This window comes from Paecilomyces variotii (genome assembly GCF_004022145.1).
Source record: "Paecilomyces variotii strain CBS 101075 chromosome Unknown C8Q69scaffold_2, whole genome shotgun sequence".
Lineage (NCBI taxonomy): Eukaryota > Fungi > Ascomycota > Eurotiomycetes > Eurotiales > Thermoascaceae > Paecilomyces > Paecilomyces variotii.
Window position 1 is genome coordinate 1,306,493 of NW_021167141.1, and position 25,398 is coordinate 1,331,890.

Sequence of the window (25,398 nt, forward strand, 5' to 3'; positions counted from 1 at the left end):
TACATCGCCATTGATCAGCAAGACAATACTTACAGCAGTGACTCCCTGGAAATCTCAAACTATTTAAGACTGCCTCGCCAATTAGCAGAAATAGCCGCAATTTTCTTGCGTAGAGTGTTTTGTACAGTACATAGGCGGTATGAGGATCGAAGGGTCTAAGATGGACAAGGAAGCTGCTAATAAAATGAAGTTGTCCTGCTCAGTCTAACTGTCTAAGGTTAAGCATTTTAAGCACTTGATGGTGCCTGCATATTTAACTACTCATATCGGAAATACCTCCCTCAGTTTGCACAGATCGGTCGGACAAGGGAAGGTGCTGGCACTCACGAAGGCCTGAAAATTGCTAGATATGCGGTGAAGGTAGGAGATCTTGAGACATCGGAGCCACTGTTACCCACTTGGCTTATTTCTTTCTTGGGTCTTGAGTCTTGAGACACCGTACTTCGGTTCGGATGTGGGCGCATGAGAAGTGGCTGATAAACGTGGGATCAGCTGTCTAACTCTTGAAGTAGAAAAAGAGTAACACGCTAATCGTCGACCTCGTAGATCGTGGCTGATCTACAAAATTAGAGTAAATGTATTCCGTACCGTACCTACTACGACCTAGTACCTACACACCGCTCTGCATATTATTACTATTCTGCCTTACCAGCAATGAAGCGTTATTCGACCTCGGCTACGGAGTAGTTACTTGAGATTCAGCTTTAATAAGCCCAGCTGATGAGTTGGTCAACGGGTTTTCAGCCCGTTTCGCTAGCGTGTCTTGGAAGCGTTGGCAAGTGCATTCTAGCTGCTTCCAGGAAAGTTGTGTTTTTCTTTCTCCACAGAAGCTTCTGAGCTTTGTTCCCAACGTCGCATATAGAACCTATTAATATCTCTTTCAGTGTGGCACTGGATAGTAGCAGGTGGCGGTATCAGGTAGGTTTGCTATCCGTATTCGAGAATCTCTTGGCGACTATCTAATCTTGTCAGGTCTGGCTTGTCAAAACATTGGGCACTGCACGTCCTGACGCAGTGATTTCCATGATCCACATGCGCTATAATGGTCTGCACTCCACAAGCTCCTACGTTATACTACTTACTGTGTAGTCTGGCGTTGGCAATCCACAACGTCTAGCATCATGGAACCGGAAACCCAGCTACCGGGACCCTCTATGTTCAAATTGGGGAGGCCGTTTCTAACGGCGTGCAATGCAAGGGAACCGATCTGGATGCCAAGTCAGACCAAAATATAGAATGTTTCCATCTCTACTTGCGGTGTGGAGAAGAATATTATTATTATTGCTGGACTTCCTCAACATGCCCAGGACCCCATACTTCAGATGTCCTCTGAAAGATGGATTACTCGTCCATAAGAGTAAGGAGTCTCCGTTGCTATTACTGTCACCACGTAATACTTCAAAGCAGCTTTTATATGCAGGTATGACTTCGTTGTCTAGCATCAACAAATTAGACTACTGCACTTAGGGAAACAGTCTGACTGTCCAATGTCAATCACTCATACTAAGTGAACCAGTGTTTGAGACCAGACTTGAAGCCGCTCACCCGCGCAGAGTTACTGGAGATGGACAAGGAATATCAGCTGCGCCTGGCCAACAGTTCCCCATAGGGTTGATTTAGCGTCCCACGGGGCTTTCACTTAATCTCTGGAGGGGCAATCTTTGATATCGTGAAGGTATAAAGAGGGGTCACAGTTCTTCATTCCGTCCCCCCGTCCTTTGATATCCAGAATCATCACTCTCAAGTTCTCCCTCAACTTCTATAACACCAGATCTACTATTCACAATGTCTTTCCACGTCAGCTGCGAAGACATCCGCATCGAGGTTCTGCCCGGTGACGCCACCTACCTGTGCTGTGCTGGCAAGGACGTCGATGGCAACTGGCACCCTAACCGTCTCCGTCTCGACGACATCATCGGAAACAGCGATGGTAAGTCGCGACTACCTGTCTGGCTTTCTAGAGATATCACCTTGGATCCTATATTCTATATCCTATATCCTATATTGTCCTTGGTCGTTACTTAGAAGATGTCAAGTATATCGCTGACTTCCCCAGGCTGGTTCATCTGGGGTGGCCGTGACTTCACCCACAGTGCTCGTGAGATCCACCTCGAACACGGCGCCAACGGCCCTCACCTCACCGCTGAGCTGCCCATGCGGGATGGCGGCTACCGTGAGCGCCAGGGAATCGACCTGGCCGACAAGATTCGGAACGAGAACGGTCGTCTGATCTTCCTGGTAAGTGGTCAAGAATATTCCCTAAATCACCATCATAAGGCCAGAGTCCTAACCGCTTGAATATGATAGGGACCTTGAAACATCCCAAAGTCAGTACATGCAGTTAAACGCGCCTCCGCATCTGAGAAGAAAGATGATGGAATGATTTAGGGCCCATCCACACAAGAAACGTGTGATGTAGATGCTAGAAATAGAGATACCAATACACATGGACTATCATGGGAAATGCCATGAGTCGATCATAACTGTGGGAAGGAAATCGTAAACTGTCTTTTTTGTAGAGAATAGACATTAGTTGAAGCAGATTCAATGTTGGAAGTACCAATGTGATGGTACATGTCTATAAAAACTCTGGTTAACTACCCATAACTAACCCCCCCCTTTTTTGAGAGCTGATTATCAGAGACGACAAAGACCACCTTCAACTCCTAAACAGTCTCAATCCACCCTCTTCCGCATCCTCATCACTCTCCACACCATTCTGGCCCGCTTCCTCGTCATCATCCTCTTCCCGCAGCTGACTGCTAGCAGTCTTACCCAGCAGCGACGCGAAGAACTCTTCACGCGCCTTATTGGTCCACGTCCCCCGATCCTCTGGTACCATGAAATTCTGCAGCTTCTCATGCACGGTATACCGCATCTTGCGGCCCTTAGAGGCCTTGGTGTCAACAGCTCGCTTGACCTTGTCCTTGCGCATGCCCGTCGTGGGGTTAACGGCTGGGAGTTGGATATGCAATGTCTCGACGCCGTTGGTGATGGCGTCGGAGGAAGACATGCGTTGCTCGACAAGGTCGCGGAGGAGAGATTGGTAGAAGAGGGTGTCGTCGTAGACTGGTTGGGGGACGTCGTTGGAGTTTGATGTAGTGCCATTCGACTGCCGCGAGCGCTTGGAGGCGCGTTCGCCGTTCTCCGAGGCGATGTGGGCATCTAGAACAGCAGTGATGGTTTGCTGAGAGCCAGAGGCACTTCCCAAGAGCTTGCCTCGGGCGTTTGGAAGAGTAGCGTTCGACCCGCGCACTTTGGCTGACCATTTGTCTAGAATGGCGCGGCGGTGGGCGACAGATTCAGCTTCGAGATCCATCATTCGCTTCCAGAGGGAGGCAGACGAAGTCGTAGCAGACGCGGGAGATGGTCGCTTTCTCTTCTTGGACGAGTCCTTTGACTGTGCATCAGATAGAGCAAGTCGTAGGTCCTCAAGAGTAGTCCAGAGAGCCAAAGCAGCGGATTCAGCAGAGCGGATGGCCTCTTCGTCGACTGAGTCCGCTTCCTTCGCAACGACTGGGAGAGAATTGATAGCAGTGAGTCCCTTCTGCAGCTTGATACGAGTATTGAGCAAAGCATCAAAGGTGGATCGTTGTTGCTTGACAGCAAAACCCTTGGCCGCATCCGCCTTTGCAGCTTGCGAAATGGTCGCCGCAATGGTCTTTTGATCGGTAGCCATCAACCTGCGAAGTTCCTCCCGCTCTTCAGACTGACCGACTGCCGGCGCCGGGATGTTATCATCTTCTTCTTCCTCGTCTTCGTCATCCTCGTCTCCGCTGAGAGCGTCGGAATCGCCTTCGGAGACTTCCTCACTGCCCTGGTCGCTAGCAGAACCGTCGACCTCCATTCCATCCTCGCTATCTTCCTCTTCATCCTCGCTATCTCCCTCTCCATCCACATCTGCGACCCGAGACTGCTTGCTAGCGCGGAATTTGAAGTCCTTGAAACGTTCCTCATCGCTCTCTCCGAATGCATCAGCGCTATCGATCTCGTCGTCGTCATCGTCAATCTCATCTCCTTCATCTCCAGACTCCTCATCTTCCTCTTCTTCATCATCGGAGACGTCCTCATCTTCTGACCGCTTGGCGAAAGGATCGTCGTCACTCTCCGCTTCGAGGTCCGTTCTGCTCACTTTGGAACCGGCATATTCCTTGCCTAAGCTTACCGTCTGCGGCTTGCGCAACTTGCTCTTTCTATTACGACTGTCAGATGACCTCTATTTTTTTTTTTTTTCCAACATGGAAAAGGAACACAGTGAAAACTCACCCTACGTCCTCATAATGTTCCCTTCCAGCATTATCATCAGCCACAGATCGGTCATCGTCGCTGCGCAATCCATCGTCCTGGTCTTCGGGATCGAAGTCTGTAATAATAATAGAGAATGTTAGCGATCTGATCGCACCTAGCGAACATGAAAGATCCCCTCAAAATACGATCCGAATTGCGACACTGTATAAAAACCATACATACCCTTAGGTGTAGGATCCTCCAAATCTTTCAGTTGGTCCGCCAGGCTTCTACCCAGCGACGACCGAGGTTTCTCTTCTGGCGCCATGACTGCAACACTGCGTTGCTGCGTCGCGTTGTCTGACTGCCGTTTTCCTTTTCCCTGCGTTGCGCAGAAACCAAGCAAAAGCTATCTCGGTCGTCTTATTTTTCTTTTTTTTTCTGGTCCAAAAATTCCGCCGGGAAAAATTCCCCCCAGCGGGACCGACGAGAGCTAAGAGTTTCCGCCTATCACAGCTCAGAATAAGCAGGGCGGTGAGAACAGAAAACAAAGAGGCGCCGCAGTCATTGAATTAAATCGTGAGATAAACGAACTTATTCCAAGTAGACGAAGAGCTACCTGTCAGTCAAGATGCGCCAACAGCGTCTCTTCTCGACGCTACGGGCATTACAGTCCCATGATAACCCTCTGGTATGCTAAACCACTTGACCCTATCCATTATACCATCTCCAGGAATTGCTAGCTGAATCGATTCTCTCAAAGGGTCTACCGCGCTCCGGTACTCCGCCATCGTTCCCCCGCCGCCGCGGACTCCCAGAGAAGCGCAAAATCAGAGATGTAAACAAGGTCATTGCCGTCTCTTCCGCAAAGGGCGGAGTCGGAAAGTCAACAATTGCAGGTACATATACATATCAATTTCTTCCAAAGGGCCTATTTCCCTCGTGAGAGCTAATGTCTCGGTGCTGTCGTTCCGCAATGTCTTACTATATACGACCTGCCGGTACTAAATGGCGGAGGATGGCAATACGGAACATTTTCTTAATATATATATATATATATATATATATATATATACACGCATACATATAGATGTTGACTGTATATTCCTAATAGTGAATCTCGCACTTGCTTTCGCCCGTCGTGGCATTCGAACAGGCATCCTCGATACTGACATCTTCGGCCCTTCGATCCCAACACTCCTCAACCTCTCCGGCGAGCCTAGATTAGACGACAGTATGCACGCCCTTTCTTCAACTCTACTTCGTCTTCATTTTATCTTCCCTCACAAAAGGCATACAATAACTAACCAAGAAACAATTCGCTCAGAAAACTGCCTCGTCCCACTCACAAACTACGGGCTCAAGTCCATGTCAATGGGCTACCTCCTCCCTCCACCGCCATCATCCACCACTGAATCTGACCCCTCCGGCTACCAACCCATGGACACAACCCCGATCTCATGGCGTGGCCTCATGGTAACGAAAGCCATGCACCAGCTCCTCCACTCCGTCTCCTGGGGCCCACTGGACGTGTTGATCATGGACTTCCCGCCAGGGACCGGCGACGTGCAATTGACAATTGGCCAGGAGATCGTGGTGGATGGTTCGGTGATCGTCTCGACACCGCAGGATATCGCGCTGCGGGATGCCGTCAGAGGATACGGGATGTTCCAGCGGATGAATATCCCCGTGCTGGGCATGGTGAGGAACATGGCATTCTTCGCGTGTCCGCATTGTGGGAAGCAGACTAAAATCTTCTCGAGAGGGGAGCATAGTCATCATGATCATGATCATGAGACGGATCGGGGTGTGATTGCTGAATGCAAGAGACTGGGAATTGACTTCTTGGGTGACATCCCGCTCGACGCCAAGGTCTGCGAGGATGCGGATCGAGGTGTCCCCACGATGGTCGCTGAAGAAAGCGACGAGCGCAGCGCCAGAAGAAACGCTTTCCTCGGTATCGCGGAGAAAGTCGCACATAAAGTTGGGCTACCTTGGTGAGATAAAGTCCCATGCGTTTCAGCAGTGGGTTATCCCACTGTCGATGCTGGAGGCTACAGAATCTGTATACTATTGTGCCATTTTACGAGAGCGCGGATCTTCAAATCTCAATGTATTATAATATATGGCGTCCAGGCGTCTACTGTGATTGGACTATATGCAAAGGGGTATGCGAATGGGAAAACAAACGGAAAATCTGTGAAAGCGCACTGTTGGATCCACGATAACGAAGGATTTCGTACTCTAACAAAAAGAAAATTGCCACGCTTCTAAATGCTTGTAAATAACGTATATATAGGGTATAAAACGGAGAAAGAGATCGAAACGAAGGTGGTCTATCCAAAAAGAGAGTTTGCTGCCTTGCTAAAAGCATGCATGCAGCTATTGTGAGAGTGGGATTTCCGGGGCGGTAGTGAACTCGTCGCGCTCAGGCATAGCAGGCCGAGTCTCGTTCGAAGACTGTTCAATGCCCTTCCCTTCATCACCGATGGGTGATACCACGCCCGAAGCACAGTTAATGGACCGCACACTTGCTGACATCCTCGAATGATCGGGTTCTAAACCATCAGTGAGAGGACCGGACTGTCCCGTATTGTCAGACTCTTGTCGGTATATGGAGTGGACTTCGTGAGACAGGCCGCTCTGTCTCTTGGCTTTCTGTCCGATAACGCCGGGGGCTCCAATGATCGCGATCGTGCTTGCGTTTGGATCTGGGCCCCTATCTCCATCAAGACTGGGTGCAAATCCATCCGACACGATGCTCATGCTTTCTCCCATGTCCGAAGTCACAGTAAGAGTAGGTCCCTGTGATCCTGCTGCCGAGGGCGGTCTATATTCAGCACGCAACGACGACCCTCGAATTAACGGAGCCACGCCCCTGGCGTTACGGAGAGTTTTAGTGCTTGTATTATCATCAGTGATGACAGATCTCGAATCGCCCGCATCAACATCGGTTAGGATGTAGGATGCCGATATATGGGAATCGGAAACAGGAGGTTGCAATGATGTAGTGTCGGTAGCCCCAGCAGAAGTTGCCGCAACAATACCACCGTCGGCCCCATTCTGTGTGATCGTAGTCGGAATACTGGATTCTCCAGAGATACTGGCTTGCCCAGTATCACTCACGGCACGTCTTCGACTAACAGATCTGCTTCGACCAGCTGATGAGAGTGAAGCCGCATCCCTTTTCTGTAGGGATTTACTCCGACGACGGGATGTAGTCGCAGCTAGAACCGTTGGCGCATCACCACCGGTGATTCCGATGTTCGCTGTTTGGTCTGCCTGTCCCGCTCTGATCTCTCTTCGCAGTGTCCTCTCATCGTGTTTAGTGCTCCAAGCGTTCCACATCATCACGAGGGGGCTCCTTCGATGACGTCTCTTGCTCGTACCCAGAAGAGCCGACCGTCTGCCTGCCAGTGCACTTGGAGGTGGAGTTTCACCATCAAATCGCTCGATACCAGCTGCCAACTCTTTGATGCGTGCACTCTGGACCTTGAGCTTCTCTTTTGCGAATTTGTGATCCCATTCTTTCTTGGCTGCTATCCATTTCTTCACAACGTCAGGATTGATGGCACCAACCTTCTCAGGAGGTTGCTGCAGAGCTTCAAGTGACTCGGGAGGATCCAGAGGGTAGATGTGGGCTTTCGTGTCGACTCTCTGGCGGATCATGTGGTGGTGGAATGGTGGCAAAGGATCACCGGCTCTCCCAACGGAAGAGGGCATCGTGTTAGTTCCTTTCCGCTCTGAATGGTCAGTGTTATGGTCATCGGTATCGGTGCCACTAGTTGAGATGACGGAAACATCGTCGTCATCAAGGATGTCGATCTCTGTCCTCTGTGCACGAGCAAGTGCCCAAGCTCCAAACTGTGCAATTGATCTGAACATGTACTTGGCAGGTCTTGTAAAACTCAATGTTGGTGCCACATGGCATAGGCCATCCCACACCTGCAACTGCACAAACGTAGGTGCGTATTTATTGAGAATCTCTCGGTTCGGATCATACTCGTTGAGATATACGTCGTTGGGAGGGTATTTCTTTGGATCGGCCGCCTTGTGCGCGAGGTAGATCTGTTCATCGCGCAACATCTCACCGCCTCCTGTAAGAATCAAAAGGGGAGGAAGACCACCAAGCGACGGTTGCAGGACAGGAGATACGAGTGGGTGAGAGATAAGTTGGTTTGTCGTGTACATTTGAATCTGATCCTTGATCTCCAGCTCCTTGTCGTCCACGATAACCCGCAAGTTGTCAGCAGGTTTGACCGGCGCTTGAGGTTCTTCTGATGGTGGCACTTCATCTTGATGACCTGGATATGCGAAGTGCGCCGCCTTCTGCTCTTCGGAAAGATTAGTTTGACGCACGGTATAGCCGTGAACGTGAGCCTCGTGCGACTCCCTGTTATCGTTTGAGGTGGCCGGCTCCAGGCCCTTGCTTTTAGCAATTTGGTCGTGAGCACCTTGCTCAATCGCAAGCATATCATCTGCATTGGGAGGCGGCCATGCAGCAGATGGTTTCTGCATGAAGCCGTAGGGCGGAATATAGTCTCCAGGGTTGTCTTTGACTATACTCGGAAAGGAATGTGTTAGGTCAACCCAAGGAGATATAAGTATACCGCCAGCTGGGAGCGGTATTCCACGGTCACGAATTGTAACCAACATACTATAGAATTCATCAGCTATGGAACTTCCCTTGTATGATTCGGAGAGACTCACGACACCACCATTCCACCGCCAGCAGAATCTCCGGCCAGGATGATCTCCGTCGGATCATGTATGCTGAGAAGATATAGATACGCTGCTAGGCAGTCATGAAGTGCACAAGGAAATGGAAATTGCGGCGACAAGCGGTAGATGGCTGTTCTCTGTTAGTTTCGTCATGTTATGCATAGTTACATCTGGAACTCACTGCAACTAGTTAGCTAAAGCTGACAACGGATCATAAACTGGGTTCCAGGGCCATACCGTGCAAATACTCGAGCTTTCAGCTTCCGTGCATGTCGCTGCATCTGATACCGATGCGTCTCCATGCCACCGAAGAAATATGCTCCGCCGTGAACATATAGCATGACGCGCTTGCAATGAGCACCAGAAGCTTTGTTTTCATTGTAATCGCCTCGCACCTCGATCCATTCCGCCTTCAGATCTTGCCCGGGTAATCGCCATTGCCACCACTTCTCACCCCCAACGCGCTTGACGCCCTTGGGACCCAACTCATCAATCACCGTCTTTGCCGCCGTCGCCAGATACTCCTCGGGTATCGTCACGACCTCCGACCTGACCCAGTGCGGACTTGGAATCGATTGATTTGTGAAGGCCTGGAGGTCTTCGACTGTATGATACGATGCATAACGGAGAAACTCGCGGAGGACATGCAGGGCCTCGTCGTACGATAAATGATGGGTAGGCTTATGGCGCAGTGATTTACGATGAAGGTACTGTCAAGGCGATCCGGTTAATACTCACTCGAGCATGTATAGGGTCGTCAACTGGGCCGACAGAGACACTTTCAGGGGTACTCACATGGGATATAAATGTCGACACTACTGTAGGGGCCACAGCTGCACCCAGTGATAGTGTATGTATCGTCATAATGCTGGTCTTTCCAAAGCACACCTCGAAACAGAACGAGCGGAGGACCTATTTAAAGGGAAGTTTGTATTCGAGGGACTCAATGACACTGTGCATGTGGAACAATTGCTTTGCTGTTACTTGGCGTTCACGGGGCAATGCGACAAACAGTCCAGCTATACGCGCTCCAAAAGCAGAGCAGTGTCCAAAAAGGAGGGAAAGGGAGATCTTTGATATACAAAAGGGACTGAACCTGGACGGGCAAACATGGAACCAAGTTCGCCTGGGCCCCTGGCGCCGAAGCAGGACGAAAGGAACAACTGGGGAGAAGAGAGACTACGGTTGGTCGGATCAGCAGTTGATCCGGTTGCACAAGATCTGGGGAAGGAGCGACTCAACCCTGGCGTCGGTGATGTCATGCGGCTTGCTCCTGCCAGGTTGGCGGGAGAGCTTCTTCGCGCCTTCCTCTTTCGAGTGTAGCTTTGTTTACGTCACGGTCGCTCTTTCCTTCCCGCCATCGCAGTCGTTGATTGCCCTTTCCCAGCGTTTGTTTGCTTCCGACCAACAGTTGGCACCAGCTTCATCCGATCATCGATGCGAGGAAATCTTGCAGAAGATGCTTTGTATTCCAGAGCAACTATGTGGCGTCCTCTTATGGTAGATTATGTAGACGATATGCCGATATGCTCCAGTTGATATTTCCCCCCCTGCATGCCGGAATCCACCGAACGTTCCTGCGGGTGGTGGTGAAGAGGGTGTATGACTGAATATAGGCAACTGACTTTGTAGAAACAACACAGATATCCCATTTGGCCACATCCTAATATTTCACAGTTATCGATCCATATTTGTGGAAGAGATGCGCCAGAACTAGTTAGACATCAGATGACGGCATAACTGTATTGAAGGTTAATATTGATAGAACTACACATAGTACTTCCTACAGAGCAAAAGCGCCAATATGTGTCCAACAGAAATAAGGGACTGGACCATGTGCTTTGCTACACTGGCCAGAACATTGACATTATGGTTATTCACTGTGATAATATTATTAGGATGAAGGCCCAAACCATATGTCCTGATATAGTTATCCCTGCTCTAACGCCTAGCCTTCCTGAGACAAACGTCAAACGTCGCACGAACCACGGCACCGTTCCCATCCAGCTCCGCTAGCGTTTTGTGATAGCATCCATCCCGCACCATAATAATAACTCCAACTCATTGTTCCCAACAACATCGACGGACTAGAGGGTCTGTTATACTACAGACTCGAAAACAAGCTCGCCACTATGGCCGATTCCGATAAACTTCCCACGCAGATGAAAGCATGGCTCTACAGCAGCACTGCTGGCGGGATAGAGAAGAACCTCAGCCTCTCCACTTCCGCACGCGTGCCGCCAACCGTCCGCCAGGACCAGCTGCTAGTGCAGGTGATTTCCGTGTCTATTAATCCCGCCGATATTAAGGTCCCCGAAGGCCCTATTACTCGAGTGATCATATCGAAGCCTGCTTCGCCGTGTATGGACTTTTGTGGCAAGGTCATCACCGTGGGCCCTAATGTCACCGAATTCGAGCCCGGCCAGTTGGTATATGGATCCCTCGGGTTACCGACGCAATTCGGGACGTTAGGAGAGTATATCATCGCTCCCACCAGCGGCACTGCGCTTCTCCCAGGAGGGGTCGATCCCGATCATGCAGCAACCCTTGGAGTTGCCGGTCAGACGGCGTACCAGGCTCTTGAACCCTACGTGAGTGCGGGAGACAAAGTCTTCATCAACGGAGGCTCGGGGGGCTGCGGTATATTTGCCATCCAAATTGCCAAGCTGCTTGGTTGCCACGTTACCACATCTTGCTCGACGAAAAACGTGCAGTTTTGCAAGGATCTCGGGGCAGATGAAGTGCTCGACTACACCGCTGTGGACGTCACGGCGACCCTGAAGGACAAAGGCCAGGTGTTCAGCCATGTAATCGACCACATCGGTATCCCGTTGAACCTCTACAGCGAGTGCCATCACTTTCTCCTGCCTGGGAAGAGTTTCGTGCAAGTGGGTGCAGCATCGATGCTGACCTATGTCAACCGCGTAGCAAGACCCAGGCTGTTGGGGGGTGGTCGGAGAAAGTTCGACATCTTGCTGTGGAGGAACAAGAAAGATGGTCTGGTACGTGTCGGAGAATGGATGCATGAAGGCAAGATCAAAGCGGCTCTTGACAGCACGTTTGAATTCGAAGACGCCGTCAAGGCCTTTGAGAAACTGCGGACGGGTCACGCAAGAGGAAAGATAGTGATACACGTCACGCCAAAGCCGTAAAATGCCTTATTCGGACATTATGCCAACATATCTTCTTAAATCTTAACCAAGCAATTGCGGGCAATTGTCTCCACTGTTATCATGTGAAGATTGAGGTTGTTTATGTATTATACTAACAATCGTTTTCATGGGCTGCATGTACACTTATATTTTGCGCCCTCTGCAAACAAAATTTCATCCTTACATCTAGGATGGCATGATCAGAAACTATTGACACGAGCGTTATAACCAGTATCATGCTCGTCAGTATATAACATAGTATCTCTAGTTCAATCATCACCAGCAAAGCTTTTTTCTTTCTTTTTTCTCAGTTGAAGAATGTCAAAGCAGCAAGAGACATAGCATCGATGCCCGTTTTTAGTGTTGGCTCAATAACAGGCGCAAAGAACGGGGAGTGGTTACTAGGAAGCTCTTCTAATTTCCCCCGTGCCTTGGCATCCTCCCATTTCTCAGCATCCACACCACCAAAGTTCCAATAGACATACGGAGCGCCAACTGCGGTAGCCAGAATCGAGAAGTCTTCACTGGCAGTAGATGGTTTCGATTCCACCATTCTGTCCTTGAAGTAGGGATTGAATGTCCCCTTGAGCTTCTCTACTGTTGCCTCATCATTAACAGTTGATGGGCTAGAGAATGTACGTTTGATAGTCGGCTTCTCTACAGCACCGGAGGCCTGGCACTCTGCTTCGATGATTCTGTGCAGAGAATTTAGGACACGTTCCCTGATCTCTGGACTGTACGTTCGTACGTTCAGCTTCAGATCCAAGAAGTCAGGGATGACATTCTCCGCATCACCGGCATGGATGCTGCCGCAAGTCACAACCGCTAACTCGCCTGGCGTAACCTCTCTACTGACTATCGTCTGTAGACGAGACACGAGCGAACATCCGATGACAATGGGATCGATGCAATGATCCGGCATTGAGCCATGCCCTCCGCGACCGTGAATGCGAACTGAAAACGAGTCGCTGGCAGTCAGAATAGGGCCAGCAAGGACAGCGACGGTCCCCGTCTTCATTTTCATAACGTGCTGTCCGAGTACAACATCCGGCTTCGGAATCTTGTTATAAAGCCCATCGTCAACCATCGCCTGCGCACCATTAAGGTGCTCTTCAGCTGGCTGAAAGACGCAGATAAGCGTTCCACTCCAATGCGCTCGGGAGGAATGCAACACAGTCGCAGCAGCCATTAAGCTCGTAACGTGTGTATCATGGCCGCAAGCATGCATCGTTGGTTTTTCGACGCCATCAGTGTCGACCATGCGTTTCTTGCTTGCGTACTCAAGGCCTGTCTTCTCAAAAACAGGCAGGCCGTCCATATCTGCCCGCAAGAGAACCGTTTTACCGGGTCCATTGCGCAAGACACCAGCTACACCATGGCCGCCAATCTTGGTGTGTACCTCAAAGCCTAAGCTCTCAAGATGCCCAGCAGCTATGGCAGCTGTCTGCTCTTCTTGGGACGAGAGCTCTGGTGAAGCGTGAAGGCGCCGATATATGGCCTCGAAGGGGTCCAGCTGTGGACGATATTTCTCCACAATGGCCCCGAGGTCTGTGGTCGCAGGTCCTAGAACATATGTCAATATACCATGCGGTCGTAGCAATCGACGACTTAGCTCGGGGAACAGAGATCAATCATTAAACTTACGAACGATGCGTTTTATCGTCATATTTTAGCGTTCGTCACTGCCAGAGAGCGAATTGCTGTTTCGAATAAAACATTGTCTGAACAATATCTATAAGGAGAATTTTCAATTGCGTCCTCGATTGTTGTTACTTTATTACTTTAATGCTGGCTGGCGGCTCCGGCCGTCAATGTTCCTGATAAGCACGCCCTATCTTAGAAACAGCCCAGCCCAGCCTCGGTTTCTCTCCGTCTTGATGCAACTAGCACTCTCCGCTTAATCGAATCAGGCAGGCGGGCGATATTTTGGTGTTCATTGCTCCCCGCAGGCCTCCGAGCTTAGGAGCGGGGTATTCGGAGCTCTAAGAGTCATGATGTAAGACTCGTATTCAGGATTTTCGTCAAGTCTTTGGAGTCTTTGTATCGAGCTGGCAGATTGGCAAGGTACACGATTAAAAATCCATCTATTGTATCTCAAAGATTCAATATGACCGCACTAGAATACGGGACTTCGATCTCAACAATACCTCCCTTCTGAACAGGCACCGTCTCCCCTACAGTAACATTATGCAGCCGGACAGGCTTTCCTTCATCCAGCTCATAATTATATGACCAACCATCCCATGTAATTCCCGTTACGGCATTACTTCCATTCGCGGACAGTCTCTGCACCGATAATGTACAATTCGTTGAAGGGATCTGGAAAGTATATTTGGCGGACGGTCTTTCGGCCGTTGGGTTCGCATCAGTGTAGTTATACTCCACCAGATTAACAACAGCGATGCGTTTCAATCTATCCTTGACGTAGGCAGCATATGCAGCCTCAGTCTCTTTGTGAAGGGGTAGATTGACAATCTGCACGTCGTCGCCTCCACGGACCATTTCTGCCACAAAGACGTTTCCGTAATACGGAGCTTTTGTTCCAATGGTGGTCTTATTTGTCTGGATTGGTTGCCACGCGTTATAACGGTAATCGAGGCCCTGGTGCATGTGCGTTCGGCGAATACCCTGTGATGCACAGTATAAGTTGAAGTCAACGCCCCAAAGAGCAGCGCCGAAGGCATTCGATAACCCCGGAGCGCCCTCGTTGTATAAAGAGTTTGTTTCCCCGAGAATATATGGAATGCCTGGAGTTAAATTCTCCGACGAAAGGATGCGAGAGATATTGACATGTTGAGCCACGCTGTTGACAGTAGAAGTGTGGTTCATCAGTGTGTGCTGCAAAGTCACTCCAGGTTGAGTAGCGCCGCCAATATAACTGCACGTAGGTCAGTACTCGATGAGATACAGAACAGACCAACGCATACAGGGTCTCTTACTTGTGTTCCGAATTCAGAGCGATATCATGGTCAGTGTTGAGCCCCTCCCTCCAAGTCGTCACAGGATTTAAGCTGTTTGAGACCCCAGCAAAAGATGGCGCGATATACTGATATTTTGAATCGTTCACCATATCTGGACAACTCTTCTCGAGGGCGCTCTTGATAAGTCTGGTCTTAGTCAACCATTCATCGACGTAGTCTTTCTCCGTCCAATTCGATGGTCTGACCGGCCCTTGGGCAGAAGTTTTGTACAGGTCTGGCTCATTGCCCAATTCCCAATAAGCCAACTTGCCGCCTTGCAAAGCTTTGCACGCCAAAGGCACGGTCGCGAGCAAGCTGTCTATACCTTCGCTTCCGTTCTTGCCGAGATTAAAGCCATGGCTAAACTTCGTTCCTGGCCACGTGGAATAGGACTCAAAGTATGATGGTCCGATAGACAATATTGTGGGATAATCGGTTGATTTGCTTGGAACGATAGTTCCATTCGTAGCGCTCTTCAATAATGGATCATAGAGCGCATAGTCCCTATATTCCTCTGTTAACTAGCAGAATAGCTTTTTTCCCGGTCGGTCTCCAAACGTACTGAGTATTTCCTCCTACGCGAATAATCGGTTGTGCACCCTGGATATTCCCTATATTATCTAACAGGTTCTTGGAGAATATATTTGGCTGAGATTTATTGCCTGTAGTGCATCAGCACACCCGGTATTTGTGAATAATCCAATTCAATTATACCTGCAAAATCCGGGAAAAAAGCGAATTCGATCGAGAAGCCCACGAAAGGTTGCAATACCGGAGGGCCTGCGTCTGCTGGAACTTTCTCATTGACAGCGACGGCATTGCTGGAGAGCGGCGTTGCAACAGCAACAGAGGCCGCAGCAAGAATAACTGGGACTAGCATCGCGTGGAATAATTGAAATGAGGCGTGCTTGCATGAACACTGAACCAGCGGCCATGGTCATCATTTAAGTAAAGAGGGCCTCCGCAATGTCAGATGCCATTGTTGCTACAAACAGCCCAGCCATTACAGTATGGCCGGGTTAATATGCCATTAGTCTAGATCCAGGAACATTGCTTTTGTCATTGGAGCAAGATCTTGGGAGTTGGAAGTATCGTGCGGGGCGTGGGATCAAAGTGCCTGCGTGGCTGAGGAGATCTACAAGCGGAAATGAATGTTATTGCTGGAAAAATTACTGCCTCTAACAGCGCTATGCATTAGGAAAATTAGGCAGAATTATCCAATTTTTTGCTGAGACATTGTATTCTGCCTATCAAGATTTGAACAATGGGGTTGTGCTCACTGCCTCAGAATTTCAGATCTTCTGACTTTTCCATCGAACGAATGTATAGACAAGAAATATACTATGGTGAAAACAAAGGCCATGTGCGATAGGCCAGGATCGATGAGTGAGCTGTTATCCAACTTACCACCTGTCATATGACAGTAGAAATTGAGAAGATATCATCTAGATCTTGACGACGGAGAGATCCTTGATTGAATATGTTGTGTCTAGAAAACAGCAGTGTTAATATTCTGAAACAACAATCAAGATACGAGGGGCCTACTTGTTGTTGGACCCGGAGAGCCAGAAGACCCTTCCATTTGCAGGTCAATAATACTGTCGAAAGATCAGTAAACACAGGCATCATAAAGTGTTGTCACCAAGGTTCTACTTACAGCCACAACGGTTCGTCAATATAGTCAGAGCCATATTGAGTGGTCATGAGAATACCATCTAGGTAGAACTTGACGGAGATGTTCGAGCCATCTTCGTCCCGAATCTCAGCTTTGACCGTGTGGAAGTTATCCGGTGAATCATATTCCAAGTTCTTTGCTTCGACGGAAGAGGAAGTCTGACCACTTGTGAGATATACAATCACTGCGAGAAAACTTCACATCGTAACCAGGACTTACGTTGAATGTATTGAAAGAGATGTCGCCGTTTCCTGAGACAAAAGTTGTTTGCATTGATATCTGGAAAACATAGACATATCTTGCTGACCTTTCCACTCGGCGATATCAATCTCCGGAGGCCACGAATTTGCACCAGTGACCCAGAATGCTGGCCAAGTCCCTTTTTCTGTCGGAGCTTGAAACGACGCTTGAATGTCGTAACCAGATCCAGACTCAACAGTGAGTTTATTCAGAGCATACACTGTTCCAGAAAGGTAGTCGATATCAATGCCGCCGCTGGTGGCTGGCTGACCGCTTGTAGGTACAGCAGTTAGCGTAAGGGTACCTGCAGTCTTGATCGTAATGTAATCATGGTCAGACGAGTTTCCGACCATTCTTGCGGCACCATTATGATCGGAACCCCACGGGTACAAATATCCAAAGTAGGTTTCCAGCTCAGAGTACGAATTGAAGCATGAAGTGGGTATAACCGTTGTTGAAGCATAGGCCAAAGTGGCCAACGAGAATATGGCTGACAGGTGAGGCATTTCTGTTGAATTTGAAGAAGCCAAGAGTTCTGCAAATCTGAATATAAAAGTGGTCTCCTCACGAAATTACTTGCTAGTCCGGACGAAGCCGAATACAATCGAAGGGAGACAGACGCGGCTTTTATATGATGAGGCCTCATACGTATAGAAAAAAGGAATAACTGAATAGGAGACCACGTCCGGTCAGCGATTCCAACCCTTTTTTTATTTTCCATACTACCGGAAGCATAGGGTCCGCGACGAAGCTAGGTCCATTGGTGGAAAATGTAAACTGTTGCGTTATAATTTGTTTCATGTTTTTTGAGTTCCCTGCTCATACCACGAGAGCCGATCGAGAGCCCTGAGCAAAGCGATCAGCTCACTTAAACTTGACGCTGCAAAGTCGTTCGATTTGGCAACTTTCAGTTTAGGTGCCAAGAAAAACCAGTTTCTAACCAGAAATGATGATCTCGGTATGTTTCTTGCCGCATCTCCATGTTCATGAATACGTCGCACTAATTGTGCATTTACTCTCAACCTAGCGTTGTAACGATTTAGATTGGTTATACGAATATCTTTCCATGAACAACCGCACATGTATATGAGGGCAATTCAACAACTTTTTTGTTCCTGCTTTACATACCTAAGTGTCCATAGACCGAATCCGAAATCATATCAGCAAAAGAGGGAAGCTTTCCGGTGGCGGATATCCCAGCAACAGCTCGCAATGTTCCTTGCACGCCTCAGGATGCGATTCAAGAACAAATATTCTTCAGAAGTGCAGAGACGTCGTCATACCTGAAGGGAGTATTGCTGAATGTCGACGGATGCTAGTTGGGTTCGCTGGATTCGTTCCAGGGAATCAGGAGAATCCGAGACCAAAAATCGAGTCCTCAGCGATTCTCTGTATGCCTTCCAAAGTTTGCGGGATTTTCAGTTCTGGAGGCATGGTATGCATCTCTGTTTCCTACTTTTTGCACCAAATTTGGCTACCTGCATCTCTCTGGGGATATTGAGTCTCCACAACCGACAAGCGACCTTTGGCTGCTTTGATATCGAACAAGCCATTTCAATAGTTCATTATTGAGGCGTAAGTTCTATCAACACAAAAGTCGTCGGTCCAACAATCAAAGTTATGGATGACAGGTCACGTCGAAGCTGGGAGGGGGCATACTCTTCAAAGATTAACCTTATTATTGACTACTTGGGACCAAGAATAGCGGTGCTTCTTCGCCACAGTTCATACAAGGTATTATTTGAATTGGTTGAAACCAGAGAAATTCCCTGTCCAGTAATAAGTGAGTCTTCTGCTTCATTGCGAGATTCTCCCCACACGTGTAAACTTGGAGAAGACATCTGCGACAAGTGTCTGATGAGTTTCCTATACTGAGAAGCCATAAGCGGTCTTTCGAAAAATGTGCACTAAGACATACTTCGATAGATTGCTGCATATACCTGCAGCCACATTCAATATCATAAATGGAACGCCCCAGTAGGTCCGAATTTATGACCTCTATCAGGCACATCCAGGCCGCGAGCTAACCATGAGCTTAAGTTGATGGTTATCGAGAGATCACACATACCCACCTCTGGTTTTCGCCTTGTCCAATTGAAACCAACAAACAGAATGTAGTTTCTGTTATATGAGACACTCAACTCGAGCAAATGGGAGAAAAGACAAAGAGGCCGTCCGAGGGTGGCGCACTGATCAGTATAGCAGTGGAACGTCGCACATCATGAACTCAAAGACCGTACTTTACACATGTGACACGTACAGTACAATAATAGCAGTATACAATTTCTGAATTACTTCACTCTAGGAAAAGATAAGACTGTTTATTCAGATATAGAGCGAATTTTCTCTGACACTGGGGGATTAAATGCCTTCCACGGTCTGCACATTGCGAGTACCTTCCTCCGTCCAGTGCATCTTTGCTATCGGTGGACAGCAGCGAATAATGGCAGGCAGCGAGACAGGTTCTAAGAAGGAAATCAAGGGCAAGCGCGAAGAGAAGGAAAAGCCAAAATCGAAGCCTATATCCGAGAAAAGGCGACTTCAGAACAGACAATCTCAAAAGACATTCCGTAAGTCTCAGGACCCAAAAGCATAGAGGACGCAACTGACGTTGTTTCCAGGAGAGAAACATAGACGCCAGAAGCAACTACTTAAGAGGGTTGAAGGCTCACGGAACCTCAGACCACTTGCGGTCTCGCCAATCTCGCCATCATCCTGGAGTTATTCATCTTCATCAATGCAGTCGAGCGAGGTGGCTGATACAGCCATCACGCCGTTGTCAACTACCTATGGCGAAAACAGCGGGATGTTTATTTCCCCGGGAAACCTATACCACAAAGCCAACCACTCTCTCGATGACCTATGCTATCTATCGCCGTATGAAGAGCAACCCATGCATGTTTCTCCGCATTATCTGACTCCTCGACCGAGTCTGCCCAATATACCCAGTCCAGACTGTTGGAACTTGTCATCGTGGGCCGATCCTGCTAAGCCAGGTGAATTGAGCGAGCATCAGAGTATGATCCCTCGACACGTGTTCAAGATAGTTATTCTATATCTAACTGTCGTTCATCAGATGTGCCAATCTTAGAGGATCACCATAATGGGGAATCTAGAGAGATTCTTTCTCAATTACTTATGCAGGTGGACGACAAACTCGACCAGGATGTTGTCGAGCAGATTATACGAAGACAGCTGAATGTTTACGACGTACTTACCGCCGGTTTGAGTCTCTTGCCACCAGAGACTCCGGTTGGAGAATCAAGAGATCAGAGTAGATCGCCTTGGGGCGACGAGACAGGCAATTGCTCTCTTCAGCAGTCCCACTTGAGGAGACGAAACGTCCCCTCGTGTCCAACAGAGACACACTTATTCTTTCCCCCGGCACAGCTAGCTGGTATGCAGAATAGACTCAGCCTCATCTGCATGTCCTTTTGTGAAGCGTCCAAAATAAATGCGACCATGTTGAATATGGCTAGGGCATCTATGGGCCCGGGATGGAACGCAATCGAGCCATTCTCGGCATCTACACCAGGAAATCAATCAACCGGTGGAATACTGTCACCATTCTTCGAACCAGGGATAAGCGAAGAAGCCGCGGTGAAGATGTGCAGCGTGAGCTTTGCAAACATGAAACCGTTTCTACGCCCTGTACCCGCGCAGCTTATGAAAAGTCATTATTCCTATATCGACACGATTCCATTCCCGAGCTTCCGAGAACGAGCTATCAGTATGATCTGTACGAATCCTCCGATGATCGACGAGAAGGAGCTTTTCCATGATCTCCTGCATGATGGACTCGTATGCTGGGCGCTAGATCCCACAAAACCAAGCTCTTTTGAAACAGGCAGTGCCCCATGGGATCTTCGCAGCTGGGAGGCTCGACCGTGGTTTTTGAACAAATGGTGGATACTAGTTGGTGGGACCCAAAGCGAAATCTATAGACAAACTGTGTGGTGGCGTGAAATGCGTGGTGAAACAACCGTGGATCTGTTGCCCGGTGTTGACACGGACTTATTGCATTAACGCATCGGAGTTCTGGTTATACATGTACTATATGGGAGGAATACTTGTGTCTGTATTTATACTTTTCATTTCATCTTGGTTCATCTTTGGCGTGTCCCGTTTGAAGAGATAGGTAGTCCCAGAAGCAGTGAAGCAAACTTGTAATACTCCATATCATGTAAGAACTTGATGGCGATGGCGCTTCCTATAGACTTGGATAGTAATCAGAAAGGAAGAAATAAGGTATCTGTCATTGTTGGGTGCTAGACAGGGGGTCGGATCACACATACCACAGCAAAGGTACTTGTGGCACGGGAAAGCAATCCATATTTAGAAGGCAGCAAAAAAAGCTAGAATCATCCGCAGAGTCAGGATAAGCAGTGAAACACTAGGATCATATTTAACTCTCTCACAAAGACTAGATTTCTTTATTCCTATCCCCATGTTTGCCGTATCTTTCGTCCGGCCCTTTGATTGGTCGTTCGTTTTCTTTGTTCGAAATAATCGAGATACTTTGCGTCGGACAGGCGAAAACAAAACGAAAATGAAGGCAAAAGGGGGATTTTCATTGCTTTCAATCCTTTAGTATTAAATGCCGCTGCACTCCACAGTACTAGATCCCATCATCCATAATTCGAATCGCGCACTTGCCATACTCGATATCGCAGCCGTCACAGATCCTAGGCCACAACTATATATATCCATCCACCATGAAAATCTTCAGCTTCGTCCTCTCATTCATGTTCCTCGGAGCTGCTACCGCAGCGGTCGCTTCAAACTCGAGCAGTCAGAACGGCGACGAAGTTCTACGCAGTAATTGCGGCCAGCTCTGCACGAGCAATCAGGACTGTCGCGATGGAAAATGCCCCGTATGCTCTAGTAAAGATAACGTCTGCAGTGAGTATCCGGTCTATGTTTTTAATTTATTTCTTCCGGTCGAGAAGAATTGGGTTTCTTTAGTTTTTCTATCTTCACTTTTTGATTGAAAAGAATGCTAATCTGTGAAGGCACCAAATGATTCAGGGCCGTATGATGCATGGTTTTCCAGAGACTGTGGGAATTATCGAGATGAGATTGATGACTCGGGGAAGCTCAAAATTATAGCGAAGTGGCTTCTTCTGTCAGATTGCAGCGGAGAATGACAAAAGGAGGAAAAGCGGAGTGCGAAAGGTGCTACTATTACTTGGTTCACATCTTCGGAATGTTATTCGTCTTTATGTGGAAGAATCTGTCAGAGACTATCTACCCTCCAAATCAAGCTGAGGATATTTGCAGAATGGAAGGATATGACTCTCTTTAATCTGAAAGCAAATAAGTCACTGAACTCTCCACTTTCACATCGATGAAGCAGTGCCCGGCAGATGTAGGTATTTGACGCAGTGGAGACGACAAGAAGTACTGTTCTTTGTTCAAATTTCGAAGATGGCGCAGTTGCAGATATGAATTTGTAGCATCGATCAATGGATATTACGTAGTTTGTTGATCGAGAGGTAGATGCTCTCTGGTTGTGTATCAATTGGGCAAACATGCATGCTAGTACCGCATGAAGTTAGACTACAAGGGAATCAGTGGCAGAAAGCAAGATTGAAAAGGAAAAAGGTCAGATCCTTTAGCACTCTACAGTGTAAGTAGAATCTGAAGTGAGTGGCATTTGTTTAGAGAGATATACAGCTTCTTAATACTCTTTGTCGGGTGTTCTACGCCAGGTTTAAAGAAATGAAACCTACATCCACGCTCATCTGGAACCGTTGTCCCTTTTCATAATGCGGTGTACTTGAAGCAATATATAACCGGGCAGTAGGAGAGTTATCTATACTCCCTCGAGGGCACCGCTGGAATTACACCCATTAGCATGTCAAGATATCACAAGAGATAGAAGTGAGCGAGAACTGTGTGAGGGTACACCCAAGTGGTGGCAACCTAATGTCACTCAGCGGCAAAAAGCAAAAAGACCATTGCGGCACACTGCAGCCTATAATCAAGAGGACATGTAAGTCTGAAACTAAAGGACTTGCTAGAGCTTGGAAGAAAATAGCGCATCCACTGCATTATGCAGATTTCTACGTCAGACAGTCAATCACATGGGACCAACAGCCCCAGGTAGTGAATATCCGCCTTATCTCAAGGCATAAGGGTGGCAATGGTTAGAAGCATGACCGATTTGCGGTTGATCGGTTTAACAGAGGTGGTCAGAGTCGATAATGAAGAATGCTGCCTAGTATCAAACAGACCCCAGCTGATCACAATGATGACAATGAGATAGCAGACGTTGCCTTGTCGTCCATGAAGGAAAGTCAAGTGGCAAGAGGTACGAAAGTTGCTCCTAGAAAAGAGACAGATCGTCAGAAAGGAACAGAGAGGATCGATAGTAGTCCCTGCGGATAGCGGGAAAAACAGACTGGTACACGAGGCTGACTAGGAGGCTGAAGAGGGATTGTCATGCGGCGCTTCCTTGTGGCGGCCCCGACCAACGGCCATGGGAAGTGTACTGAAAATGGGAGCGATCCGAAATCTGGTCGAGGTGACCTGAGGCTGAGGCATGAGCAAGCCACATACCTGGTTAGGCCAAGCAATATGATCCTGCAATAAGCGTGGACATGTGGCGGCTGATGGATCAGGGTCTTGTGACAATATTCGTGGAAATGCGCATTCCCTCAATGAGCAATTGACCACGAATATTGCGAGCGAAATTGTACAATGGGCGGCTTTCTATGAAAGCACAGCAGGAGATATTCTTGGAGATATTCCTGTACCTCTGAAAGATAAGAAAGTCAGTAACTGCCAGTGAAGGGACACGTTTTCGCAGACCACAACTATATCGGCGGTATCTCAGGAGCCGCTTAGGACCAGTGTCTAGAGAAGCAATCCCATTTAGAATAGCTCATTGATGCGGCTTTGGCTGAAGTCAATCTTCCCGTGCATGCAGGAAGATGTTTTGCACCATACTGCTCGGATGGAAATGGTTTGCCGCGGTCGTGTTGAGACTCTGAGTGTAAGCGCTAGGGTATTAGAAATCGCAACGGGCCTTTCCCGAATTCCTATGATTGTTAGAAGATGATGTCGCAGGAGACCATAGCGTCGCTATGTTTAGTTCTCGAAGATCATGGAGAACCGCTGGGGCGTAGACATGAAACGTTCCACTGCCACGATTGGTAGGCCAAAGGGGGCCGTCTTGCAAATTGCGAGCTTCAGCGGTAAACCGAGTGCGCGTCAAAGAGATATGGACAGCGCGAACACTTATTTTTCGGAGACTTCTTTTGACATGCAGTCTCTTGTAAGCACTTTATGATGGGTGTGCATTTCGTGCAAAGCAGAGCCTGTCCGCAAACATCCTAGAGTATGCAGATTTCATGTATGTAGTGGCCTCTTTTCTGCATGCTAAGCAATGACTTCATGCCAGGGACGGGATCTGGGATGATTGACTCTTCTCCGCGCGCCTGTGATATCGGCCAGTTCGAGCTAAAGTCCCTGGGCTGAGGCTGAGTTCGTATTGTTGAAGTGGATTGGCGCCTGGAAAGGCCCCATCTTCCTTAGGCAACACCACACGGGATCATGGAAGGCGGGTGGAAATCGATCGCCTGAAACGGGGAGATTAGATTCTGTAGGGAGTAGATATCGGCGATATTCTTAGAAAATCGATATTTTTGTAATAGTGGTTGCGGGAGAGATCGCGGGCCAGAGAAGAGATCTAATGACAGGGATTGAATCGTTTGAAGTGCTGTCTCATCAGTCGCCGGCGGCCCGAGGCCAGCGGCAGGGGAACGAATGCGAAGTAGCGATGTTGAAGCATCTTGCAGAGCATGCAACAGGGGCGTCATCGACTCAAACTGCATTCACGGATCGAAAGGTCTTCACGGTCGACAGCAGCACTGGTTCTCGATCACTGCGGGGAAAGCAAGCTCTGGAGCGGATAATTCCACCGACATCGTGTGCGTGCGGCTAGCGAAGGGATCCTGGTGTCTGCTGGATGAGTCGATCTCCTGGACGGTCTGCTTGTCTCTGAGCGAGTCATCACCAGCTGGCTGGCTTCATGAGGGTCTCCGCTATGTAGTCACTCTCTGGCGTCATGGCCAGACAGTCGAATGATGGCATGGCTGTGAAGATACGGTCGAGTCCGCAATAGAACGGTCGGCGTATGCACCGCCAGAAGCACGGTTGGAATAGCGCAGGATGCTCATGCTTGACCGTTCTTTGAGCGTGTAGACAAATCAGAGGACGTGCAAAGGGCCGTTGTTGGTGCAGAGCTGGAGCAAAGAGTGTCGGAGAAAAGCACGCTTGACCGCTCCAGCCTCAAGCTAAGCAGTTCATGGAGGCCGCCAGAACGAACAGCCACCACGATCAATGCCATCTGTCTGTTGCTGGTCCACTCAGCGAGCTTTGTCGCTTACTTGGAGCCACCAAGACGGCCCACGAGTCA

At 48.6% G+C, this 25,398-nt stretch overlaps 10 protein-coding genes across 10 annotated transcripts; 5 read left to right on the top strand and 5 right to left on the bottom strand.

The window, feature by feature from the left end:
• Nucleotides 1-1,785: 1,785 nt before the first annotated feature.
• Nucleotides 1,786-2,316, top strand: C8Q69DRAFT_504356 (Cyanovirin-N; the record flags this gene model as incomplete). The annotated part of the gene is made up of 3 exons (XM_028632582.1): nt 1,786-1,930; nt 2,057-2,238; nt 2,308-2,316. 3 exons carry the CDS (start codon nt 1,786-1,788, stop codon nt 2,314-2,316), a joined length of 336 nt encoding a protein of 111 aa, XP_028487342.1.
• Nucleotides 2,317-2,499: 183 nt separating this feature from the next.
• Nucleotides 2,500-4,779, bottom strand: C8Q69DRAFT_146515 (transcription factor AATF/Che-1). Its single transcript, XM_028625485.1, has 3 exons — nt 4,471-4,779; nt 4,267-4,363; nt 2,500-4,193 (listed from the first exon to the last, which is right to left on the bottom strand). The coding sequence occupies exons 1-3, from the start codon at nt 4,553-4,555 to the stop codon at nt 2,660-2,662; spliced, it is 1,716 nt and encodes a 571-aa protein (XP_028487343.1). The 5' UTR covers nt 4,556-4,779; the 3' UTR covers nt 2,500-2,659.
• A 37-nt stretch (nt 4,780-4,816) lies between these two features.
• On the top strand, nt 4,817-6,419 carry C8Q69DRAFT_146622 (nucleotide binding protein). Its single transcript, XM_028625486.1, has 4 exons — nt 4,817-4,918; nt 4,991-5,126; nt 5,342-5,461; nt 5,555-6,419. The coding sequence occupies exons 1-4, from the start codon at nt 4,859-4,861 to the stop codon at nt 6,226-6,228; spliced, it is 990 nt and encodes a 329-aa protein (XP_028487344.1). The 5' UTR covers nt 4,817-4,858; the 3' UTR covers nt 6,229-6,419.
• On the bottom strand, nt 6,419-10,203 carry C8Q69DRAFT_516561 (hypothetical protein). The gene is made up of 4 exons (XM_028633392.1): nt 9,745-10,203; nt 9,155-9,659; nt 8,938-9,079; nt 6,419-8,884 (listed from the first exon to the last, which is right to left on the bottom strand). Exons 1-4 carry the CDS (start codon nt 9,811-9,813, stop codon nt 6,610-6,612), a joined length of 2,991 nt encoding a protein of 996 aa, XP_028487345.1. The 5' UTR covers nt 9,814-10,203; the 3' UTR covers nt 6,419-6,609.
• Nucleotides 10,204-10,846: 643 nt separating this feature from the next.
• On the top strand, nt 10,847-12,255 carry C8Q69DRAFT_146662 (putative zinc alcohol dehydrogenase). The gene has a single exon (XM_028625488.1). It carries the CDS (start codon nt 11,082-11,084, stop codon nt 12,099-12,101), a length of 1,020 nt encoding a protein of 339 aa, XP_028487346.1. The 5' UTR covers nt 10,847-11,081; the 3' UTR covers nt 12,102-12,255.
• Nucleotides 12,158-13,767, bottom strand: C8Q69DRAFT_516565 (peptidase family M20/M25/M40 protein; the record flags this gene model as incomplete). Its single annotated transcript, XM_028633393.1, has 2 exons — nt 12,158-13,649; nt 13,746-13,767. The coding sequence occupies 2 exons, from the start codon at nt 13,765-13,767 to the stop codon at nt 12,409-12,411; spliced, it is 1,263 nt and encodes a 420-aa protein (XP_028487347.1). The 3' UTR covers nt 12,158-12,408.
• A 40-nt stretch (nt 13,768-13,807) lies between these two features.
• C8Q69DRAFT_146655 (glycoside hydrolase superfamily) lies at nt 13,808-16,115 on the bottom strand. The gene is made up of 4 exons (XM_028625487.1): nt 15,776-16,115; nt 15,624-15,723; nt 15,041-15,565; nt 13,808-14,979 (listed from the first exon to the last, which is right to left on the bottom strand). Exons 1-4 carry the CDS (start codon nt 15,939-15,941, stop codon nt 14,196-14,198), a joined length of 1,575 nt encoding a protein of 524 aa, XP_028487348.1. The 5' UTR covers nt 15,942-16,115; the 3' UTR covers nt 13,808-14,195.
• An 87-nt stretch (nt 16,116-16,202) lies between these two features.
• C8Q69DRAFT_146702 (putative glycoside hydrolase) lies at nt 16,203-17,934 on the bottom strand. The gene is made up of 5 exons (XM_028625489.1): nt 17,044-17,934; nt 16,956-16,987; nt 16,719-16,894; nt 16,607-16,659; nt 16,203-16,550 (listed from the first exon to the last, which is right to left on the bottom strand). Exons 1-5 carry the CDS (start codon nt 17,480-17,482, stop codon nt 16,507-16,509), a joined length of 744 nt encoding a protein of 247 aa, XP_028487349.1. The 5' UTR covers nt 17,483-17,934; the 3' UTR covers nt 16,203-16,506.
• A 2,041-nt stretch (nt 17,935-19,975) lies between these two features.
• On the top strand, nt 19,976-21,040 carry C8Q69DRAFT_456410 (hypothetical protein). The gene is made up of 2 exons (XM_028629832.1): nt 19,976-19,993; nt 20,053-21,040. Exon 2 carries the CDS (start codon nt 20,115-20,117, stop codon nt 21,000-21,002), a length of 888 nt encoding a protein of 295 aa, XP_028487350.1. The 5' UTR covers nt 19,976-19,993; nt 20,053-20,114; the 3' UTR covers nt 21,003-21,040.
• A 533-nt stretch (nt 21,041-21,573) lies between these two features.
• Nucleotides 21,574-22,168, top strand: C8Q69DRAFT_146819 (hypothetical protein). Its single transcript, XM_028625491.1, has 2 exons — nt 21,574-21,878; nt 22,005-22,168. The coding sequence occupies exons 1-2, from the start codon at nt 21,692-21,694 to the stop codon at nt 22,121-22,123; spliced, it is 306 nt and encodes a 101-aa protein (XP_028487351.1). The 5' UTR covers nt 21,574-21,691; the 3' UTR covers nt 22,124-22,168.
• Nucleotides 22,169-25,398: the final 3,230 nt, after the last annotated feature.

Coding starts and splice junctions, on each gene's coding strand:
- C8Q69DRAFT_146702 (XM_028625489.1), bottom strand. CDS start 17,482: ATGCCTCACCTGTCAGCCATATTCTCGTTGGCCACTTTGGCCTATGCT. Junction 16,660..16,718: donor ATTGACGAACCGTTGTGGCT/GTAAGTAGAACC, acceptor ATCTTTCGACAG/TATTATTGACCTGCAAATGG. Junction 16,551..16,606: donor CTCTCCGGGTCCAACAACAA/GTAGGCCCCTCG, acceptor GCTGTTTTCTAG/ACACAACATATTCAATCAAG.
- C8Q69DRAFT_146655 (XM_028625487.1), bottom strand. CDS start 15,941: ATGCTAGTCCCAGTTATTCTTGCTGCGGCCTCTGTTGCTGTTGCAACG. Junction 15,724..15,775: donor TTTTTTCCCGGATTTTGCAG/GTATAATTGAAT, acceptor GATGCACTACAG/GCAATAAATCTCAGCCAAAT. Junction 15,566..15,623: donor CGCGTAGGAGGAAATACTCA/GTACGTTTGGAG, acceptor AGAGGAATATAG/GGACTATGCGCTCTATGATC.
- C8Q69DRAFT_146515 (XM_028625485.1), bottom strand. CDS start 4,555: ATGGCGCCAGAAGAGAAACCTCGGTCGTCGCTGGGTAGAAGCCTGGCG. Junction 4,364..4,470: donor GGAGGATCCTACACCTAAGG/GTATGTATGGTT, acceptor TTATTATTACAG/ACTTCGATCCCGAAGACCAG. Junction 4,194..4,266: donor GAACATTATGAGGACGTAGG/GTGAGTTTTCAC, acceptor CAGTCGTAATAG/AAAGAGCAAGTTGCGCAAGC.
- C8Q69DRAFT_146819 (XM_028625491.1), top strand. CDS start 21,692: ATGAAAATCTTCAGCTTCGTCCTCTCATTCATGTTCCTCGGAGCTGCT. Junction 21,879..22,004: donor TAGTAAAGATAACGTCTGCA/GTGAGTATCCGG, acceptor CAAATGATTCAG/GGCCGTATGATGCATGGTTT.
- C8Q69DRAFT_456410 (XM_028629832.1), top strand. CDS start 20,115: ATGCAGGTGGACGACAAACTCGACCAGGATGTTGTCGAGCAGATTATA.
- C8Q69DRAFT_146622 (XM_028625486.1), top strand. CDS start 4,859: ATGCGCCAACAGCGTCTCTTCTCGACGCTACGGGCATTACAGTCCCAT. Junction 5,127..5,341: donor CGGAAAGTCAACAATTGCAG/GTACATATACAT, acceptor TATTCCTAATAG/TGAATCTCGCACTTGCTTTC. Junction 5,462..5,554: donor CGAGCCTAGATTAGACGACA/GTATGCACGCCC, acceptor CAATTCGCTCAG/AAAACTGCCTCGTCCCACTC.
- C8Q69DRAFT_146662 (XM_028625488.1), top strand. CDS start 11,082: ATGGCCGATTCCGATAAACTTCCCACGCAGATGAAAGCATGGCTCTAC.
- C8Q69DRAFT_516561 (XM_028633392.1), bottom strand. CDS start 9,813: ATGACGATACATACACTATCACTGGGTGCAGCTGTGGCCCCTACAGTA. Junction 9,080..9,154: donor AACCCAGTTTATGATCCGTT/GTCAGCTTTAGC, acceptor AACAGAGAACAG/CCATCTACCGCTTGTCGCCG. Junction 8,885..8,937: donor GGCGGTGGAATGGTGGTGTC/GTGAGTCTCTCC, acceptor TGAATTCTATAG/TATGTTGGTTACAATTCGTG.